Raw genomic sequence first — 16,077 nt, 5'->3', positions numbered from 1 at the left:
CCCTCCCTCCCTCCCTCCCTCCCTCCCTTCCTTCCTTCCTTCCTTCCGTCCTTCCTTCCTTCTTTTTTTGTCTTTGTTTTCCAAGACAGGGTTTCTCTGTGTAGCCCTGGCTGTCCTGGAACTCACTCTGTAGACAAGGCTGGTTTCACATTCAAGGAGATCCCCCTGCCTCTGCCTCCCAAGTGCTGGGATTAAAGGTCACTGCTGATTTTTTCAATGCTGTAGTACTAAGAAGTGTTTGGATTAGGTACAGCTTATCATATTTCCCTTAACATGGGGGGAATGTCGTATAGACTATACTTCATATTTAACACAGAAGCCCACCCGTTGGCCTGAAAACAAAGACCATGCAATATAAGAGTAGGGTGCTGATTGGTTGGTACTTCTCATGTGAATACTATGGGAATATTATCAATTAATCTTATCTAAGATGCGAATACTGGTTGCTAGGTGATTATATGCAAAGAAACACAAATCAGATAACCAGTAATCACAGCCCAATAGAAACACAGAGTGGATGCTTCACGGCCAGACCTGAGGGTCTGGAGTTGAAGAAACAATGGCACCACTCTGGAACTCCACCTGGAGGCTGGATCCCCAGTCCCTGGCCTAATGACCTTGCTCCCAGTTAGTCTACTGGTGAAACACCAACGAGGAAAAACAATTCCTTAGCAGCAATTCCACAGCCATGGGACAACTCCGACTCACAGGTACAACACTCAACGTGCTGGAGGAGGAACCAGTTCTTCTCAGGTCACCTTACAGATGCCTGAGCTCTGTCTTAGGTGAGGTGGTTCTCTTCCACTGCCGCTGCTAGTGGGCCTCTCAAATTTACTGTGAGTCGGGCATGGTAGCACACACCTTTAATCCCAGCATTCAGGAGGCAGAGGCAGGCGGATCTCTGTGAGTTCAAGGCCAGCCTGGTGTACAAAGTGAGTTCCAGGACAGCTAGAGGTATTACAAAGAGAAACCCGGTCTCAATCAAACAAACAAACAAATCAACAAAGAATTCTACTTCGGGCTATCTTCTGTACGTCAAACTGACTTTCTGTGCAGTACATTTCACAGGTGACACTCAGAAGGCTCACGCGTGGACCCACAATCACAACGATGTCTACTCAAACACGCTTCTGTCTCTTTGCCCCTAGACCTCGTTCAAACGCAGCTCAGACTGGGAGCCTTGTGCTCTTACCTGCATGTTGCTTCCCCACTGAGCCTTCCCTTCCAACAAGGCATCCAGGACAGCCCGGCTGGGCTCCTCGGCGGCAGGGTCGTTCCCACTCACCACATAGTAAGATGACCTCACTCTCTTGAAAAATTCCACGTCAACATTCTTACTGTTGCTGTGGTTGGGGATATAGCACAGGTCCAGATACACGGGAAGGCCTGGAGGCACGGTGGATGACTTGGCCGTCTTAGTGGTTGCCGGTCCTTCGGTAATAAAGACAAAGCAAGGGTCATAGCAGTGTGAAGACACCAAATACATCCACTTGTCCCCAGCTGGGTCCTCTGGGACATGGAAAGGCTGGGAGCATTCTCATCAGGATTTGACAAAATGTACCATGGTTGTTTATCATCTCCATAAAAAAATTGAGGATGATAAATTCCCTTTTACAGACAACCCATTAGGAAGTAGAAAGAGCTTCAGGGTTTTTCAAAAGAAGGAACTAGATAGTAGCACTTTCCACCCACGGATTTATGAATGCACATTTTAATTTGAAAAGCTCTATAAGACAGTGGCTTAAACCATGGGTTCTGATGCCACATGGACTGAACAACCAGACATGGATGTATCATAGCAATTTTTCCACACAACTTCACCTGCAGCCTTGGTTCTGGACCAAAGCGTTGCCCACTGTGCACGGTGTGGTGGTAACAGTAATGAAACACACTGCTCGTATAGAAATATATATATCATATACATACAGTTTAGCTATGGAAAGACAGACTTTTCATGGTTTCCTACCATCGCCTCAGCATGTAAGTATCAAATGAGTCTTGATTGGCTTGTGCTAGAATGTTTGATGGCTAGATGGATTCGTATCAGTAAATATTTGATTTGCATACCGATTTATATGCCTGGATACCCAGGGTTGTGTAAAAATTTCTTGGGCAAAAGGCAAAGACTTTAAGAAGCATTAATTAATAAACATTTTAAAAATCCAAAGGAACCATTCGTATTTAGCAAACCATAGTTTAGTGACCTTAAAAATCCTTTTTAGGGTCTCTTAAAAGTAATTTATCCACAGTTCACTGGGATTCCCTAACAGGAAGTAGTTTAGACCTTAACCCCATATGATCCTTTGCAACTCAAGCTTACCCAGTAAGTGATGAGCTAGCCCACTGTCTTTAGACAATGGAAATGTCTCTCCCTAGACAGGGCTGGATACCAGCCATTGGCAAAAGAGGGTCCAGAAAGACTAGGCTTTAGCTAACCAGCCAGGCCAGGTCAGCCTAGGGAAAAACACCTGGCAGCCAAAATTCCCAGCCTAAGTCAGAAAGAGCTGGGGAAAGCCAAAGTTTGGATGAGCCCCCAAAGTGTCTGGGCACCCCCGTTTGGTTCTGGAGACACCGGTAGAAGGAAGGAACAGCCTGGGCTGGCCGTGCTGCTCTCTGCCACGTGATCAGAGTCTTCTCAGATGCTCGGTGACACAGGCCTCATAGTTACAGGGCCTGGACAGCGCTATCTGCTCTCACCAGCTCGTTCAAATGATAGGGGCTTAGAGGACACGGTTGCGAAGCCATTTAAAATGGCTAGATTCTTTCCTTTCTCTGTGAGAAGTTTAAAAACTGCCATCCCAAAGTCAAAACAACTAGTGAATTCCATCAACTATCCCATTCTACTTTGTGGGGGGTGAGGGGGTGGGGTGGGAGATGGTGAGAATGGTCCAGACTCATAACTAGATAAGTGAACTCATGTTATAAATAGGTTGGAAGACCGTGTGTGTGTGTGTGTGTGTGTGTGTGTGTGTGTGTGAGAGAGAGAGAGAGAGAGAGAGAGAGAGAGAGTCAGACAGACAGACAGACAGACAGACAGACTCTGCACTGAAAACCCTCAGCATATCCATCTGAGGACCCCCTAAGAAATTCTGCCTTACACGCAGCTGTGGTAGCACACACCTACAACCACAGAACCTGGGCAGTGGCAAGGGGAGGACCACGTGCTCAGAGTCATCTTCTATTACATAATGAACCAGCAGCCAGCAACGTCTACAATTTTCCCTTGACCGTGAAAACCTTTATCATCACACAGCGAGTGCTTCACACAAATACCCCAACCACCAAAGCTAACACATGTCCACCAGGGTTTGCTTTTAAAGTCAACTTAGGATTCATTTTGCCTGCTTTAGAAATCTGAGTGTGAGGCACACGCATGTCAGAATACACGAGGGGATCACAGGGGACAATGCTCCCCACAGGCACCCAGAGTTTGAACTCGGTCGTCAGGCTTGTGTGGCAAGTGCTTTTACCCACGAAGCCATCTCAACTGCACTGTCTTTACCTCTTTAAACGTCAAAAGACAAAACAATTCATCCCCTGCATGAGCTAGTGTTTTGGAAAATTTCAGCTGTTTTTTTTTCCTTTTACACGTATTTAGATCTTGTTTAGATGAATTCCATGCTTTCTCCTAAGTATAAGACAGTTGTCAACTCTTCTAAAACAGGGAGGTGATTACCTGGTGGTTTAATGTTTAATCTGATCATGAGCAAATTCAGTTTGTTTTCTATGTGAGTCGTATAAATGCCAAGCCTGACAAAACCTGATGTCAACATAAAATAAAAACCCATGGCTGTTATTAATATGTCCTAAATTGAAAGCCCCCGATGCCGATCTCTTACATTTTCCCTCATACATCAAGGAAATGCGTAAAGTAAGTTTTTGTTTTACACATTCGGATAAATGCATACTGCTTTGTGAACGAAGATCTCGGGGTAATAAGGTGAAGCAAACCAAGTGTATTACTATAGATGGTAACCGTGCTGCCAAGCAGTCATTCTGTCAAAAGCCTGCGCACACAACTTCTGGTGGGGCACTCCTGCGATCCCAGAATAAGAGGTTGAGGCCGAAGGATCACAAGATCAAAACCAGGGAGCTAAGGCACGGAAGCCTCAAGTCACCGCTAAGAAATGGAGAAGGCTGTGTATCAGTGGCAATCGGGAGCCCTCAGATATCTCTACTTAGCTCCTGTTGAGTCTGAAAAAGCACTGTTAGTGAGATCGTGGGTAGGAAGGAAGAAGAAACAGCCTTTAATGTGTCCTCCTGTCTGCACTGGACACTATCGGTCAACTGGAATTACACAGTTCATGAGCAGCTAAGAAAACACAGCAGATGTTTTCAATGGGCACAGATTGCCCAAATGATGGCTTTTTTTTTAAAGTGTAAATTTTTACAATTTTACACTTAAAAATGTTTCATAAGAAATAAATATTTTGTCTAGACTGAACTTTCCAAGTTTTCTGGGGAACCTCTGGTTTGCTATAGGCCTTTGGGAGATCCTGGCCTATTACCTCAGTGTGATTTTAGGGCCAGTGTGCCTGAAGTCTCCCTGAACAGTCTGAGACATATATCCTTACTTTTGAAGGTTTGCAACAGGCCTGCAGCTGTGTCCAGAATGATACCAACCCAGCAATCCCACCTGATGGATCTCAGCAGCAATGGGCCGTATACTCTGCTATCTCTAAGCCTGGGAGCCACAGTGGGCCAAGAGATGTATGTACCTTTAGGCAGAAGAGGAAGGCAGAGGAAAGGTGAAGCATCAGTCCCTGCTCCCTGGTCCTCCCAGCAAAATGCCAAACAGAGAAGCAGACAGGACTCAAGTGTTAAGGCAGCCATGGTCTGTAAAGGGACACGCCCACGTACCTGCTGTTGCGGTCTTCGCTGACTTGGACGCGGAGGCGTTTGCAGCGTTCTTAGTCTCCTTGTCTTTCTCTTCCCCACGAGTGGCTTTGACCTCGGGGGTGGTGGTGGTCTTCGTAGCCTTTTCCACGGATTCTTTCTTCTTGGGAGAAGCCACTCTGGACACCTTGTCAGAGGATTCCTTCAAAGCTCCTGGTTTGGGGGACGCTGCCAAAGGCTTGGACTTCCCATCAGCCTTCTTCACGGGAGAAGAAGACTTGGTTTTCGTGCCTGGCTTCTTGGTTTTCGTCTTCTCTTTCAGGTCCTTCTTCAGAGCTTTGCCTAGGTTCTGTTCAATGGCCAAGGCCTCTGGGTCCACCATGGACACATCAGGGTGGCGAGGAGAAGGGCTTCGGTCTTGCATGGGGGCTGGAGGTGGGTCCATGTGTTTGTATGTGACCGTTTTGTCGGTGGGGATGGTTTCTGACTCATCTTCAGAGTCAATGTTGGCATCGGCTGTGATGGAGGGGCACTCTTCCGTCTCTGGGGGAACATCAGAGTCGGTCTGGGATGGGGCTGACTCACTGACGGAGGTGGGTGGAGTTTCGTCGCATTGCCGGCTCTGTTGCTTTCCTCCTGAGGGTGGAGGGGCTCCTCCGGACTGAGTGAGGGGCTTCTCAGGATCTTCAGTGGACTCTTCGCTGGCAAACCACTCGAGAGGATTTGGATTAATGAAGGAAGGTGAGAGCTCCGTCTTGGGATGCTTGTACTCACAGGAGGTCACGAGGCATAAATCGACATCCTGGCGCGCCTCTGAGGGGGACTTCTTTTCTGTGGAATAGCATCGGTCTGAAGTCTCGTAGGAGTATGAGGATGCCTGTGGGGTCTTGGTGATTTTCTCCATGGTCTCGTAACAGTATGTGGAGGTATCTGGACTCCGTGTTGTTTTCGTAGACATCTCGTAGGAACAGCTTTCCGACTCAGGAAAGCTGCTGATTTTCTCAGTGGTTTCATAGGAGTAGCTGCAGTCTCCAAGTGTATGGCCCCCATCCTCAGAGTCGTCATAGCCATTACTAATGTCATCTAGGAGCCTTCTAGATCTCTCCATCTTCTCATAGCCACTCACTTCAGGGGTCCGTGTTGTCTTCTCGCTGATCTCATACGAATACCCACCCTCTTCAGGGGTCCTCGTGGTTTTCTCAGTAATTTCACAGGCGTAGTAGCCACCGTCTTCTGAGGGCTTGGTGGTCTTCTCAGTGGTCTCATAGGAGTATCCACTGTCACATGGGGACTTCACGGTTCTCTCTGTCTTCTGATAGTAGTAGTCACCCACGTCAGGGGTCCGGGAGGTTTTCTCATACGATTCATAGTCATAATCTTCTTCATCTGGGGATCTCGTGGTTTCCTCGGGCTTTTGATAGGCATAGTTGAAGTCGCTGGGTGTCTTCCCTCCGCTGTCCTTCTCCACGCTAGATGTGGTCAAGTCTCTATCCAAGGCCAGATGCTGCTGCATTGTATCAAACAGCATTGAGGCACGGAAGCCATAGGGCTCTGCAGAGGCAGCATCCATGGGTGGGGAGGCGGTTTGGCGACCTGCTGCATTCTCTGCAGCGGCGGCAGAAGTGGAATCAGAAAATCCAGGTGAATACAAAGGTGAGGACTCCCGGGGGGTGAGTGGAGAAATATCGGACTTGGGAGAGAGCTTCTCTCCTTCTAGACTTTGCACTTTCTCGGAGGTGAGTGAGGCATATAAGGCCATTTCTCTGGGAGGGACAACATCAGAAAGAGTGTCTTCCTGTAGAGGAGAGGCTATCTGAGAAGGGGTATGAGCAGACGAGGTGGATGGGGAAGCCTCCACCTGAGATACAGAGATGAGCTCAGACAGATCGTTATCTTGGGTGTAGGACGGCTCCTCCGTCGGTGGGATCTTGTGGGACAAGCTGGAGTCCTGAATGTCAGAAGGACTATAGTCCACTTCCGTCGGCCCATTTTCAGTGATGTGAAGCATACTCGCACCCGCAGCAGGGTGATCTGGAGACTGCCTACTAAAGTCCATGGCAAGGGAGTGCTCCGGCGATTCCTGGCCAAACTCAATAGACATCGAGGACTGTTCAGATCGGTGATCTTGAACTGGTGTCCTGGACTTGGCGGTCTTAGGGGAGAAGTCTGGAGGAGAAATCGACATTGGTCTTGGGCACTCTTCTTTAGATGGAGACATTTCCGTTTCTTGGAAAGTGGTAGGTGTTTGCACAACAGATACTGACAGGGAGTCGTCTACTTCTGTGGAATGCGGGGAGCCCACTTCAGCATGGAGAGAAGGAGACACGTCATCTGTGGTTGGCTCTGGGAATGAGCTGGTGGCCACAGAGGCAGTAGAGACCGAGGCCACACCCTCCATGTGAGAGTAAGTGTCTTCTGCCACGCCCTCATCCACAGGAGTGGCTGATTTGTCTGATACAGTGCCTTCTGAGATGGACATCTTGGTGTCTTCTTTGAAAGAACCAAACTGACTGACATCTATTTGTGTTGGAGAAACATCTCCTCCCAATTTCCTTTCATCCAAAGCCAGAGCTGATTGAGAACCCATGATTTCAACATCACTGGTTTTCTTTTCTGGACCGAAGTCTTCCTTTATCGGTATGAAGCCTGTGGTTTTCTCTTCCTGTTTGTCTTGGTAAAGACCAGTGGAAGTCACGTCAGACACTGGGCTTTCTTTGCCTGGGAAGTCTTGCTTTCCATTCTCTCCTTCAAAGGGGCTTTCGGTGCCTCTGCCAGGCGCCTTGCCATCAACACTGAGAAAGTCTTCATACGCAGACTCAGATCCAATAAGAGGAGGGCTACGTAGAGGAGACAGAACTTTCTCAATAGGAGACGCATAGTCAGGCACAGGCTCATCCATGGGGCTTATGGAAGCTCTCTCATTCTCATCTTTGGCCTCGCTGAATTCAAAACTCACTGGAACTGCCTGTGGCTTCTCAGTGGCTTCGGGAGGTAGGTGGCTGGCCTTCTCATCAGTGGGAGATTGGTAGTAAGGTGTGTGGCCTGCACTGCCGGTCACAGACTGAGACGGTGAGGCTACTTCCAGGGTCTTCTCCTCAGGACTGGCACAGTGTTCTTCGACTACTACTTGGGTCACTCCAGGAGACACTGACGTCACTTCAGCTTCTGCGGAGACTTTAATCTCATTGGGTGTCAGAGAGAAATTCACGCTACGTTCACCCAGGGGAGTCTTCTCTATAGGTGATGGCGGAGGACTCAGGGACGGACTCTTGGTTGGGCTAAGTCTCTCATCGGAAATATCTTTGATGTCCAGCACGGCACTGGCTTTCACATCTTTCTCTTCTGAGCAGTAAGCATCACGCAGAGCGGACTTGCTGAATTTGTCTTCTTCCATCGAGGAAGGTGGAGATATGGTGGAGGCGGAAGCGTTGTAATCCTTGCCATCAGTGGCATCTGTTTTGGACCCTTCTGACAGTCCATTGAAGGATGCAACAACGGGTTTGGAGTATTCCTGAGAATACAGCGAAGACTCATATTTGGTAATGTTTACGAACTCCTGAGATGGGGACTCCGTCTCCTCGTTGTTGGTCTCATCACTCATCACGTCGCGAGGAGTAGACATCTCATCCATTGGAGTAGGCTCACTAGATATTTCAATGGTGGACTGAGTATACCCAGAGGTGGCAGTGAATTCCTCGGGCTGGTCTTCCCGATTCTCCTCATCAGAAGCAGTGGCCTCACTCTCAGAGCCTCCAGGGAGCGTCTCGTCATGAATTGAAGAGGCAGGTTCTCGGCCAGGAGACTGGGCTCCGGGTTGCTTGGTTGGCGTGCTCAGGAATCCATACTGTTCCTCAGCAACACCGGCCTCTGCAGCCTTGTCAACCACGGCCATCACATAATCTTCTGCCTCCATTTTTTCAGGCTCATAGTCTTCCTCTCTGGCATCCTCTGCTTTGTCCTCCTCTTCACCCTCCTCCTCAGACTGCTCGGCTTCTCCTTTCTCAAGCGCCTCATCCATGTCTTCCTCTGCGCGGTCATCACCACTGGTCACCGACTCCCTCTTCTCCTTAATGTGCGCATCCGCCTCGGCTTTGGCACTTTCATCGTCTTCTGTGGGGCTGTGCTTTGAGGCGCTCCCACTCACATTGTCGTCCCCATCCTCTTCTGGCTCCTCAGCCTCCTCAGTCTCTGCCTTCTCTTCATAGTCTCCAGTCTCTGAGGATTCTTCAAAACCAGCGCCTTCATCTTCAAATTTCTCAATGTCCTCCACTCCCTGCTTCTCAACTGGCTCCAGCTCCTCGGGGGTCTGCTCACACTCCCCCTCCCCTTCGGTGGTAGTGATACCCTCGTCAGGTGATTCAGCAGAGCCTTTGATGACTTCGGTCTCTTTCTGGATGACGTAGGCTTCCACTGGCTCTGTCTCCTTCAGTTTCTCTTCGTCTTCAATGAGCTCCAGCTGAGGCTTGATATCCTTCGCCAAGTCAATCTCCTCAGCCTTTAGCTCCTCAAAGTCCTTGGTCAGATCCTCAGGGGAGGACATAAGGGACCTCTCTGCTTCGAGTTCTTTGGCAGGGCCACTGGCCGCTATTCCGGCCGCTGCTACTGCAGCAGCAGTGGTGGCCGCAGTGCCAACGGCCGTGGCAGCCGCCTCTGTGGTCTTGCCTTCCTTCTTAATGACTTTAACTTTGCCTTTGTCCTTGAGCTTGCTAGCAGCAGCAGGCTCCTTCTTGGTGGGCTCTTCCTTCTTCGCCACTTTTGGTTTTAATGCAGCTGGTTTTTTTGTTTCTGACACGGGAGTGGATTTCTTTATGTCTTTGGAAATCTTCTTGATTTCCTTTTTGGGTTCCTTCTCTTCCTTTTTAACTTCTTTCTTTTCCTCTTTCTTCACTTCCTTCTTGGCTTCCTTCAGGGGCGTCTCCTTCTTAACCTCTTTCTTCGGCTCTTTTTTCTCTTCTTTTTTGATCTCTTTTTTGACCTCCTTTTTCACCTCTTCCTTTTTCGGTTTCTCGTCTTTCTTGATCGGAGTCTTGTCTTCCTTTTTAGCCACTTCTTTCTTGGGCTTCTCCTTCTCCTCTTTCTTCTCTTCGGGTTTTGCCTTTATTTCTTTTTTGACCACTTTCTCTTTGGTGACTTTAGGTTTGCTCTCAGTGGCTTGCTTCTCTGCCACCTCGGCTTTCACAGGGGACTGCTCCTCTTTGCTGGGCACCTCCTTTTCTGTCACGGAAGGTTTGGCTTCTGGCTTTACCGGCTTGTCTTTTTTCACTATTACTTTCTCTTTGCTTTCAACTTTGGGTGTTTTTTCCACTTGGCTAGCTTTTGTGACTTCAGGAGCTTCTTCTTTGGACTCCTTCCTCACTGATTTACTGGGAACTGGTTTTGTAGCCGGCTTCAGGTTTTCTCGGCTGTCAGCCCTCTGTTTCAATTTGACTTGTTTTACTGTGGGGGTGGGCACCTGGCCAGTGAGATCTTTCTGGGTAGCCAGTGGCTGCTTTAGGAAGTCTAGGTGTTTGAGTTTTTCCAGTCCTTCCAGGATGTTGTATTGGGTGCTGTTTCCAGGAAACAGAACTCGTATGATTTTCTCAGCGGGGTTGGCAGGGTGCCACACAATCAAAGATGAGACTGAAGTTAAGTAGGAAATTGGGATATCTACTTCTTGACCATTGGGCAGGATTAGTTCAGCCTTGTCTTTGTTGGTGCCTGTCCACTGTTGCATAAAATATTGCATTTCCTTGCTACTCTTGACGGGGTTAAGCACGTACATCTCAAGTTTGCCCACTCCCATTTTCTGGAATAGGATAACAGGCTCAATGGTATTGCCTATGCTTCTAAAGAGAGGCTCTGGTTTCATGGACAGTTTGTTCAGATACTGGAGGGTGAAGCAAGCTTCTTCTATGCTCCTCTTCATCTTGATGTTGGGTTCTGGGTTTTTCAGATTTTCAGGTACGTTGAGAAACACAACCCCCAAGTCAGGGGAGATGAGGTTTTTCATCCAGTCACTGTTGCTGGTGGAACCCTGTGACCGTTCCTCTTCCAGCTCCGCAATCTTTCGCTGCAGCATGCTGTTGATGCCGGGCAAATTGTCATCGCCAATGTGGGTGAGCAGGATGGAGTCCACACGGTCCAAGTGCCGAATGAGCTTCCAGAAGCAAGATTTTCGTTCCGATCCTCCGTTGATAAGCATATTGAATCCGTTCACTGCAAACAGGGCCGAATCACCCCGGCCCCCTGGGAAAATGTAACAGCAGGGTTTGGAGAGCTTGAGAAAGCCACCCGAGGTCGGCGGCTCCAGGATGTCGAAGGGAGAAGGGACTTCCACAGACTCAGAGAGATACTCTGTAAACTCAGAAAGCCCCTCCATCTCTGGCAAGATAGAAGCTGAGTTGAGCTTAATGTTAATGAAGTCTTGGAGGTTGTGTCTGTCGAGGTTGGAGTTCTTCCAGTCTCCCTCCTCGGGGCAGAAGAGGGTGAGGCTGGCTTTGTTGGCAGGATGGGTGGTGCTCAGGAGCTCCCCAATCTGGGTTTGTCAAAAAGAAAAAAAGGAAGAAAAGGGTTAAGTGGCAATCATCACTGACCCATCACTCCCATCTGTTATCAGTTACTGGAGAACCACTGACTTTACATAGGGATAATATCAAAAATTTGGTCACAGCTCTGATTAAAATATTGATAAACTTGCAGTTCGGAAGGTGGACACCCTCTGTTCTGAGTCCCCTACGTACTCTCTGCCACCCCCTGACCTCTCTGCTCTAGAAACTTCTGCCTGTAAGTCCTTGCCCAGAACCCCGCTCAGGTTCCAAAACTGGGCACTATCTGAGTGACCGGCGCTTACGTCACAGTAGTTATGAAGTCAACTGATTACTGCCTCTGGGTGTGTTGTCATGTAAAGATGTTCGTTAATAAGCTCCAGGCTATGACAGGAGAACGCTGTATCCATCATTTCACCATGGTTTAGAAACCTTTACTTTAGCCTAAACTGGACAAAATGCCAGCATAGGAAGGAGGTTAGGTGTGGAGTCCTACCGCTAGCTAAGAAGCTATTGCAATTGATAGCTGCTAGAAAAGGGGTTGCCAGTTCTCTTTAGGGGTGTGGCCCTTGGTTGGTCATACCTAGTGGTACGCTACACATCACACATGGGCAGCATGAATCGGGGTTTAAGAAAACAAAACAGAGGACACAATGTTAATTGGCAGGGGAAAGGGACAGATCTGAGAGTTATGCGGGGGTGAATATGATCTAAATACATTGAACAAAACTCTCAAAGAACTAATGAAAATATAAAACCTTACTTTTCTTAACCCACTGGACTTGGTGAAAAGGGCCTGACTGCTGCATTTGAGGACTTCAGATAATAGTGTGTTTCTTGCTGTCTCCTTTCAGAATTCAATAGGGACAGGAGAAAAAAAAAATTGGTGTTTTTTGTTTGTTTGTTTGTGTTTTTGGTTTTGTTTGTTTGTTTTGCTCTAAGAGACAGGAAGTTATTAATTGGCCACTACAATAAAGTGCTGGGTTCAGGCACCCACACTCACTAAGTGCCTGGCCCAGCAGATCCTCTGCAAATACAAATGTTCTTAACTGAAGCCATGACAACCAAGTCGCCTGGCAATGATATAAACCAGTGTCCACATTCATCATTCATTCCTCCATTTAAGTTTAACTTCAAGGTGAAAAAAATAAAAAAATGAATAATTCCAAGGTGAGACTTTCGGCTCTCTCCATGATCTCAATGGATTTTGAATAAGCTGGCTGTCAGCGAACAAGATCTCATTTGGCTTAAACATTTTTCAACATGTTATACATTATTTCCCAAGGAAGGGAATACAGAAAACTGAATCAAGACCAAAACAAGTATGGTTTATGGAAACAGTTTTCTTTTTCAATATCTAGGACATGTGTTTCTTGATCTTGGCTCAGCAAATGCAAATCATGCCAAAAGCTCCAAACTTCTGTTTCAGTAAATCTCCCACATCAGTTCAAAGGTTCAAATGACAAGGGCTCTACCTCCAGATGCAAATGATTCAGGGCCAAAACAAATGGCCATTCTTCAGCCGTCAGTTCTGACCCCTTGTCCTTGGTTTCTTGTCTCAATGAATTCCAGAATCCTATCACTCCAAGGCTATGAGTGTGAAGTTATATATGTAGAAGTAATGTATAGAAGCCAACCTTTCCCTTATTAGACTGCAGGATTTCCTATATTGATTGGATTGTTTGGTTAGACTATCAGTCCTGAGCATAACAGCTGACGTCACAAAATACCAAAATAGCAATGCTTTGCTCCTTTCCTTTGACTTAACTTTTTTTATTTTTAATTTATTTATTTATTAAAGATTTCTGCCTCCTCCCCACCACCGCCTCCCATTTCCCTCCCCCTCCCTCAATGAAGTCCCCCTCCCTCATCAGCCCGAAGAGCAATCAGGGTTCCCTGACCTGTGGGAAGTCCAAGGACTACCCACCTCCATCCAGGTCTAGTAAGGTGAGCATCCAAACTGCCTAGGCTCCCACAAAGCCAGTGACTTAACTTTTAATACTGTTCCATACAACTCTTAAGAATCAACTACTGCTTTAGGAACTAAGAAAACTAACACAGAAAATGGCAAGTATCCCTGGGGGTAAAGGGTATCATTGATCAAGTCATTTCTTATAAATGTCAGCCATCCTTGGGGCAATCTTTGTTCAGATTATTTGCAGACCAAAGCAAACATGAATAAGGTTTCATTTTTATTGCATTTATTCATTCATTTATTCGTTCATTCGTTCGTTCATTTATTGGGTATGTATTGTCATGGTGTATGTGTGGTGATCAGAGGGAAACTTGCTGGAGCTGGTTTTCTCTTTATAACATGTAATCCTGGGAAGAGGTGAGGGGGGAATCAAACCCAGGTCAACAGGGTGTGGTAGTAAGCACCTTTACCCATGGAACCATTTCATTGGTCCTTGAAGTGTTTTTCTTACCCCATTTTATTTATTTATCTTAAAATATGGTTTCTTGTCCAATAATTGACATAGACCCTCGTCACCATAATTTCAGCACAATAAAGGTTCCCTCCTTCCTAACTTTCACACAGAGTCCATGAGAACTAATCATATTTACATTTCAGGGGGCAAGTCAAGAATAATTCACACTGCTATGTCTTTTACAGTGGAAATGTAAAACTAAGTTCATTTTAATCTTTGAGATCCAGTCTAGTTGAGCTGAAGCAAATTGAAGGTAGAGTCCAGCTGTGTGTGCGTGGGAGTATTCAATTATTAACTTACATTAATGACTTAAATGTGTTTTTAGATGTATTTATTTTTCTTTTATATGCATGAGTGTTTTGTCTGCATGTATGTATGTGCACCACATGCATGTCTAGTGCTTATGAAGGGCAGAAAACGGCGAGAACCACCATGCAGCTGCTGGGAACAGAACCAAGTCTGTTCCTCTGAAAGAGCTGTCAGCTCTCTTAACTGCTGAGCCATCTCTTCAGTCCCAAGTTTGTAACTTTTTAATATGAAATATACAGTCACCTAATTCAAGGAAAAAGTATAAAGGCTTGAGGGTAGTATCCTATTTTCCAGCTCCTCACCTGTCCCCAGGGCGTTCCTATGAAATGCAGGAAATGACTTAAAAATCAAATAAGGCTGCGGAGAATTCTGAGGAAGTGGCAGAGCATGAAAGACAGCCAACGGTCATCACTGGATAGAAAACTAAGATTTAATGAGATCAGGAAAGCAAACCAGAGAGCGGAAATCTAATCACTCTGGGAAAACACCAGCATGCTGTACCCGCAGACAAGAACATAAGGACAACAATTAAAGAGAGCCAATCAAGGAGACAGATGGGATAGGGCAGGAGAAAGGAGGCCATCACAGCGTCCTTGAGGCTGCCCAACAGAACTGAAGCCCCTGTGCTTTTCCATAGCCCAGCTCCAGGCTTGTGCAACAAGTATCACGACGAGGACCGGATTCCAGGGCAACAGGTGACTTTAAATGCCCAGTCCGTGGTGATGCTTATTCAGTGAATGGTGGGACCAGTAGGGATGACTTGAGGAGGCTGGCAGCAGGAAGGAAATGAGGACTCGCTCTTTGAAACCGGGGCTGCTTCCAAATGAACTGGAAGTCGGGTGAATAGTAATAAAAACCATTCAGCAAACCCTTTACAATGAAAGCTTCTAGTTACCAAAACATTTTCTCTACCTTTGTATTTTAGGTATTGTTGTTTCCCCAGAATATAAAGAGACTCAGTACACTAGGTTATACTGCACTTAATTTGGTCAACTCAACACACAATGTCTTCGGTTGTGACAAGTGCCTGCTGAGGCTTATCACACACAGAGAATGTTACCGCGTCTTACAAAGATGGATGGCAGACATGAGTGGGGGAAATACTGCTTTGGAGAAAATCATCTCTTTTTTGTTAATTACCTTTTCTATTAAATGCAGGCACTCGGAGAGAGGAGGGAGGATAAAGGAATAAAGGATAAAGGTTTGACTAGAGATAAACAAAACAAGATTTTCATTTCGAAAGCACAGACTTCTAATTGTAGTTCCTTTTTTTGACTAAGTGACTTGCTCAGCTGAAGGGGAACTATTGTAGACAGTTATCTCTGGGTTTTGGCAAGACATTTAACAGGGTCTTGGAACAGCGTGATAGCAGAATTAGGTGGGTTTATAGGTAGCCACGTAAGTAGCGTTCCTTAGTGTCACCCTGGAGGAAGGTCTGTGATAGGCGGCATCAAGGCTCACGTCTGTCCCACTCAGCACTGACTAGCATGAACATGGAGCGGGATGCATGTCAAATCTGCGCACGGCTCCAAAGTGAGAGGCGTAACAGAATGAGGGATGGTAAAACTGAGGTGTTTATGAAAGCTTTGGACTTGAGGACATAATGCCAAGGCAACTGGGAAGAGGGCGGCATTCTAAAGACATAAATGTGAGGTTCAACAAGCCAGCAAAGTAAAGGATGAGACTGGAAGACGTGGCTTAACGATAATATCCCTGGAAAACCTCAGGGGATTTTAGCTGACAATCAAATGGATTTACATGAAGCCAAAGAAGCTTAAACTTCAAGGTCCCTCACTAGCTTGGTCCGCTATTGAAGTGCTGTACTTTAAAAGTGTATTAATAATGGGCTTTCTTATTCTTAATGGGAATCTCCATATTATGTTAAGTTGCAGAATGCCTCAAAGCCTTGGACTGGAAACTGTACAAATTACTGACTTGAAAGACCCTAATCTGGTCACATGACTTTCTGGAATATGATG

The 16,077-nt window shown here is 46.6% G+C and overlaps 1 protein-coding gene across 1 annotated transcript in view; it reads right to left on the bottom strand.

The window, feature by feature from the left end:
- The window catches only part of Map1b (microtubule associated protein 1B), a 92,311-nt gene that overhangs the window by 4,848 nt on the left and 71,386 nt on the right, over positions 1-16,077 (bottom strand). Inside the window, exons 5-6 of the mRNA XM_050153821.1 lie at positions 4,861-11,350; positions 1,193-1,431 (exon numbers count right to left, since the gene is read on the bottom strand). Of these exons, the coding sequence (XP_050009778.1) occupies positions 1,193-1,431; positions 4,861-11,350 (6,729 nt within the window). The remainder of the gene's footprint in view (positions 1-1,192; positions 1,432-4,860; positions 11,351-16,077) is intronic.

Source organism: Alexandromys fortis, unplaced genomic scaffold, assembly GCF_014885135.2.
Source record: "Alexandromys fortis isolate MF-2015 unplaced genomic scaffold, M_Fortis_MF-2015_v1.1 scaffold_79, whole genome shotgun sequence".
NCBI lineage: Eukaryota > Metazoa > Chordata > Mammalia > Rodentia > Cricetidae > Alexandromys > Alexandromys fortis.
Note: the sequence above shows the minus strand (reverse complement) of the source record. Positions and strands in the feature narration are given on the sequence as shown.